General features: G+C 38.2%; 1 protein-coding gene across 1 annotated transcript in view; it reads left to right on the forward strand.

The window, feature by feature from the left end:
- The window catches only part of SLC35C2 (solute carrier family 35 member C2), a gene marked incomplete in the record, with an annotated part of 15,461 nt that extends 11,928 nt beyond the window's left edge, over positions 1–3,533 (forward strand). The window contains 4 exon segments of the mRNA XM_072403778.1: positions 271–354; positions 713–888; positions 1,506–1,635; positions 2,688–3,533. Of these exon segments, the coding sequence (XP_072259879.1) occupies positions 271–354; positions 713–888; positions 1,506–1,635; positions 2,688–2,785 (488 nt within the window).
- Between the last annotated feature and the right edge of the window lie 2,383 nt (positions 3,534–5,916).

Raw genomic sequence — 5,916 nt, forward strand, 5'->3', positions numbered from 1 at the left:
TAACATAGAAGAAGGATGGAGTGTTTGGCCTTCCCATTCCTACCAACCCATTCCATGCCTGGATCCCAAATAATGAGCCGCAAATCTGCAGTAACACTATTATTCACATTGTTATCCGCGTCCTGTAATCCTTGGGGAAATCTCAGAAAATGCCTTGAAGTATACTTCAGAAAAGTCTTACGCTTATCTGCAGAAAAATACAGGGGAATGCAATCAATACCCAACTAACCAGGATGGTATATTTATGTGTGTCTTATTTTTTCCCTTTAGGTTTACAGAATCCCATAGACACTATGTTTCACTTACAACCTCTTATGTTCCTTAGTCTGTTCCCTTTGTTTGTTGGGATTGAAGGTGAGAATGTAATTTTTCTTTAGTTCATTTTACTATTCCATTATAACTACTGTACCAGTATAGTTGGTTTGTGTTTCAATAACAGTGTTTGAATTCCAAGTATTTGAGTGAAGATTAAAGCTGGGTACAATCCAATAGATCACTAGATTTACCAACAGCAATGTAATGCAATGGGCCTTCCAGTACAATCTAATCAATTTATATCTGGTCAGGAAGGCTTACTTACTACATGGTTTGTTGGAAAGTCTAAAGCAGATTTTATAGTTATATTGTATTGAGTGTGGCCACCTTTCCAGTGATTGCCTGAAATACCCGTAAGTTGTATCTGGAATTTCTGGTTTATGTTTCTATCCTGCAGGTCTTCATATGTCCACATCACAGCAATTGTTCCGCTATCATGATGTTTGGGAGCCACTTGTACTTTTGGGAACGCTTGGATTGGGTGGACTCCTGGCATTTGGTCTGGGATATTCTGAGTTTTTACTAGTTTCAAAAACATCCAGCCTCACCCTGTCTATAGCTGGCATTTTCAAGGTAAAGCTTGGAGTATATTATGCTTCCCTTATGTAATGTATTAGAACAGTGGACACATGTAGGGTCCTTTGCAGAAATACATTGCAGTAACGCACAGTACATATTGTTATGGTATTACATTTGAATGGTGCTGCACACCCAACAAGTGCAACATAGTGAAGTTTGTTGTAAGTGAAAATAAATGGAATACCTTACTGCAAAGAATGCAAACATCCTTACAATACCACCTTACAACATAACCAAAGTCTAAATAGGCGCTTACAATGTATACACAAGTTTTAATTTTTTGACCTTCACTTTAAAATCAGTGTTGCTATCTTTGGAATGACATTTATTTCTTCCTGCATACAGCTGTGTCATTTCTTAGTTGCTGTTATCACTGTAAAATATTGTAAATGTGGCTCAGGTTTTTCTCTTTCCTGGTCCTTACTTCCCTTCATTATGAACATGCTAATATATATTTTTTTCTAAATAAACCTTTTCCATTTTTATTACAAAACTCACTTGAACCAGTGAATGAATGACGTTCCTGACACATGTATGCCATTCATGTGGATGTTGTTTTATAATTTCTCAGCAGCAGGTAGCATCCTAATTGATGTTTTTTTTTCTTTCAGGAGCTCTGTGTACTTCTGTTGGCAACACACCTTCTGGGTGATAAAATGAGCCTACTTAACTGGCTGGGGTTTGCAGTCTGTATCTCGGGTATTGCTTTGCATGTTGCTCTCAGGACCACACAATCAAAAGGTAAACATGAACCTAAGGTTTTATCCAAAATGTTTAGTCTTAATAGATATATAAATATATTTATAGAAAAGAAAATAAATTATACTATTAGGTATGAAAGTGGATGTCACTCACTCCACGTGTTTGGTGATTGTCCCAGTGCTGTCATATGGGCAGCAGGAAGCATGTCTCTGCCAAATTAAAGCTTGCACAGGACATATTTGCTCATAATCAGCAGCTGAATAAAGGGGAGCGAGTCAAAAGAAAGTTCAATATGTGTTGTTTAGGAGCAGCAATAGGGTCACTTTTTTACATAGCCATGCATTTGTTTCTGTTGAAGCCATTTGAGCACAATTTACTGCTTTTCCAGTCAGAGCTATTAGGGTTTGACAGTTCTGAACTCAAAGTTCCCAAAGTTAAATGATTCTGGGTTCTATACTTTACAGGGAAGATAAGTAAGCAGAAAGTTGCTGGTTTGTTGCCCATATCCATCCAGGCATTTGCTATGGACTTATGAAAAGGAAAGGCCAGGACACATGGTAGATGATTGTACCACCTACCTATATATGTGGAAGAAAAATGGCAAGCTGCATAAAAAATGTAAGCAAGCTCCCAGCTGCTATAATGGCTATGAATTTGTTTACATGGTGGTATTGCCACCGTTATTATAATTATGGTGGCATCAACAAAAGTGCTCACTGAAATTTAATTATGCTTTCCTTTTATGTTAAACAATCAGGTCAGAGTTGTGGACACATTTGTGAAACATAAACTGTTTATGGAAAACTGTGCTTTAGATCTCCCTTCCTATTGTGTGGTTCTTCCCCTAGATTGTAAGCTCCTCAGGGCAGGGTCCTCTCCTCCTGTGTCACTGTCTGTATTAGTCTGTCATTTGCAAACCCTATTTAATGTACAGCACTGCGTAATATGTTGGCACTATAAAAATCCTGTTTATTAATAATAATAATAATAATAATAATAATAATAATGAACATATTTATCATGAAACGTAGTATTTGATTATTTTTTTTGCACTGATTTGGGCTCATGAGTTCCATTCTCTTCTTACCCAGGGGAGGAAACCCACAAGGAACACAGAGTGTCCCTCAGCACAGACATGGAGATGTTACTCAGGGGAGGTGATGATGAGGAGGAGGATGAGGAGACATGACTGGTGAATCTAAGAGCAAATTACAATGACAGGAAAGTTACCTGTAACCAGTAATGTGAATCCTCCCTGGTTCAGTACTGAGGGTATACCAAAGAGCTGAACTAAAAAGCATTTCACCATGAAAGAACTGGAGTCCTATACATCTGACCTTTTAATGAGTGCCTAAAAAGTTTTTATACTACCTTTCATCGTTCTTATTCATTGAGGTTTTTTTTTTCTTTTCTTTACCCCTATACAATGGCGAAGTTGGGAAGATAGGGGCATCCCAACATTGTATACTATAAGGACTGATATCTTTGTGCTTCTCCATTACCACATTCTCTCCCATATGGCAAATGAGCAACCTCATTGGTATCTGTATAAGCTGGCATTACACAGATACTACTTAGATGTGCGTGTTAAGTATCATAGCCACATTTTAGCTGAAATGCTCTGGTCACATGTCTGCCATAACAAAGTTACGCTAAATAATCAAGTAATTTGGACCGTAAGTCTTCCAGGTTTGTTTAACTCTTTTAACTTCATACATAACATTAGAAGACTTGAAAAAAGTCCTAGATTCTTTCATTAGGATTACATTTCAGTTTGGTGCTGCCAGTTAAGTAAAGATTCATTTAGCGCGTCATTATGGGTTGTTGCACATTGCACTCTGCCTTGTTGAAAGGCAAATTTTGAAATGTTTACCTTTTGGACCAAGGCTCTTTTGCCCGAATGTTTTATGTTCTGCAATTAAAGATGATGGAAAGGCTCAAGACAATAATTTTTAAGTTGGAACCCTAATTGTGTCTTTGTGTCTCCTTATAATGTACAATACACTTGTTTCTTCAAAGTTACCAATCCAGTCTAGCCAGATATGATTTATAATCCCTTATTTGCTTTTCAATGTCAATAAATGGGCAGCACGGTGGCTAAGGGGTTAGCACTCTGGCCTTTGCAGCGCTAAGTCCTAGGTTTCAATCCCAGCCAGGACACTATCTGCATGGAGTTTGCAGGTTCTCCCCGTGTCTGCGTGGGTTTCCTCCGGGTACTCAGGTTTCCTCCCACATCCCAAAAACATGCAGTTAGGTTCATTGGCTTCCCCCTAAAATTGACCTAGACTACATTAATGACATATGACTATAGTAGGGACATTAGATTGTGAGCTCCTTTGAGGAACAGTTAGTGACACAACTATGTACAGCGTTGCGTAATATGATGGCGCTATATAAATACTGTATAATAATAATAATATAAACTCACACTGTACCAGTCTTGATTTACAGCATTGTCCTAACACAGAAAAAACCTAATGAGAAAGAAGAGTCCCTGCGCTCTATACAACAGTGCACTACCTGGATTAGCAATGAGTGCTAGGAAATGCTCAGTCATCACCCAAAAATCTCCAGAATTAGTGAAAACATCAAACGCAATGAGATACAGGAATCCAATTTGCATTGAAATATTTAGATGCCATCACTGACACTTGTTAGGCAAATGCAAGTTTTATGCTGCTTTTTTTCCTTCAATCTCATCCCCATGCTAATGATAGCACATTTCACATATATACATAGAAAAATAAACATTAGGGAGTTTTAATAGACCCCCCCATTAGTGTAGTATACGCTGAAGTAAAATGAAAGAGATTACTTAAAGAGCTTAGTAGCTCATGCTGACATTGACATACAACTCGATTTGAGAAAGCAGTTATACAGTAATACCCCGAAAATTTGCGCTTCTAAATCTGCGGCTTCACGAATTAGCGTATTTTTTCATTGGAACCTAACACTTAAAATTCGAGACTAAACTATCCAAATCAGCTGATCGATAAAAGCATAAAAAAAAGACCGAAGGAAAACTATTTTTTAAGTTAAAACAAAAAAGATCATTACTGAAAGTATGGTCATTTTATTTCTAACGAGAGTTCAGCGTCTCGGAGAAGACGCGAGCGGCCACAAGGTAGTGTCCAAAACTTGCGCATTTATAAAGTTTGCAGAGCTGTCAAGGAACGTAACCCCCGCTAATTTCGGGGTATTATTGCATACACCGCTACTTTACCTTCCTGGCTGCTTTATAGGGGCTGTACAGAGAATCAGAGAGCATTCTCCTGTCCTTCGTATTTAAATAACACATAATGCCCTTTACTTCCGGTGTTATGGCTTTACCTTGTATTAAATGGTATATAGTTTCACTTACAAAACAGGAGATTTATTAGACCCAACAGTCAACTTTAGTGTAGCATATATTGAAGAAAAATGTTAATTGCCAGGATCATGATGTGTAGAGTAAATTGGCCGAGCAGTTGTCTGGTTTGTTGTGTTTTCAGGAACCTCTGTTGTCTGAATCAATTGGGCAACAGGTATATCTGTGAAAAGGAAAAGGAAATAATTTGTTAACACGCAATAACCCCAATCAGAAATTGTTTTAGTAGGTATGGTAATCTTCTGGGTTACTGCACTGTAATTGCTTTTCTTTTTTTTTCTTTTTTTATCAATAGCTCATAAGATGAAGAAGATAATAATACCACCCAGGGATTATGTTTGCTGCATAAACTAAATAAACCTTACTTACTGCTATAAAAAATGGAAACACTTCATGATCCCAGTATAGTAAAGAACTAAAACTCTTTGTGCCCAAACCTTTGGCGCCCCTACTTTTTTAACTACCATCCACCCATGAATTTACATTTTTATTGCAGGGTGTAAAAGTATGTTCTCTCTGGCCATGAGGTTGCGGTGGGTTTACTGCTTCTTCATGCTAAGGAAGCCTCTCGGAAGGCAGCTTATAGAGAATGTACTAGTAGCTCTGCTTTCATCTGTGAAATGTGCAGATGCTAATTCTTTGGGCCTGATTTATTAAAGCTCTCCAAGGCTGGAGACAATACACTTTCATCAGTGAAGCTGGGTGATCCAGCAAACCTGGAAGGGATCTTGTCCAGGATTCAAAACATTTTCTTGCAAATAACAAATCCATTCAAAGTTTGCTGGATCACCCAGCTTCACTGATGAAAGTGTATCCTCCCCAGCCTTGGAGACCTTTAATAAATCAGGCCCATTAGGAACAGCAAAGTGCCAGCCGAGGGGAGTCGCCTAGCATAGTGCGATCCCAAAGCGGGTCTGAACCTACCCATAGTATAAACTCTTGCTTAGCAAGAT

The sequence above is a fragment of the Pyxicephalus adspersus genome, chromosome 3 (assembly GCF_032062135.1).
Source record: "Pyxicephalus adspersus chromosome 3, UCB_Pads_2.0, whole genome shotgun sequence".
Lineage (NCBI taxonomy): Eukaryota > Metazoa > Chordata > Amphibia > Anura > Pyxicephalidae > Pyxicephalus > Pyxicephalus adspersus.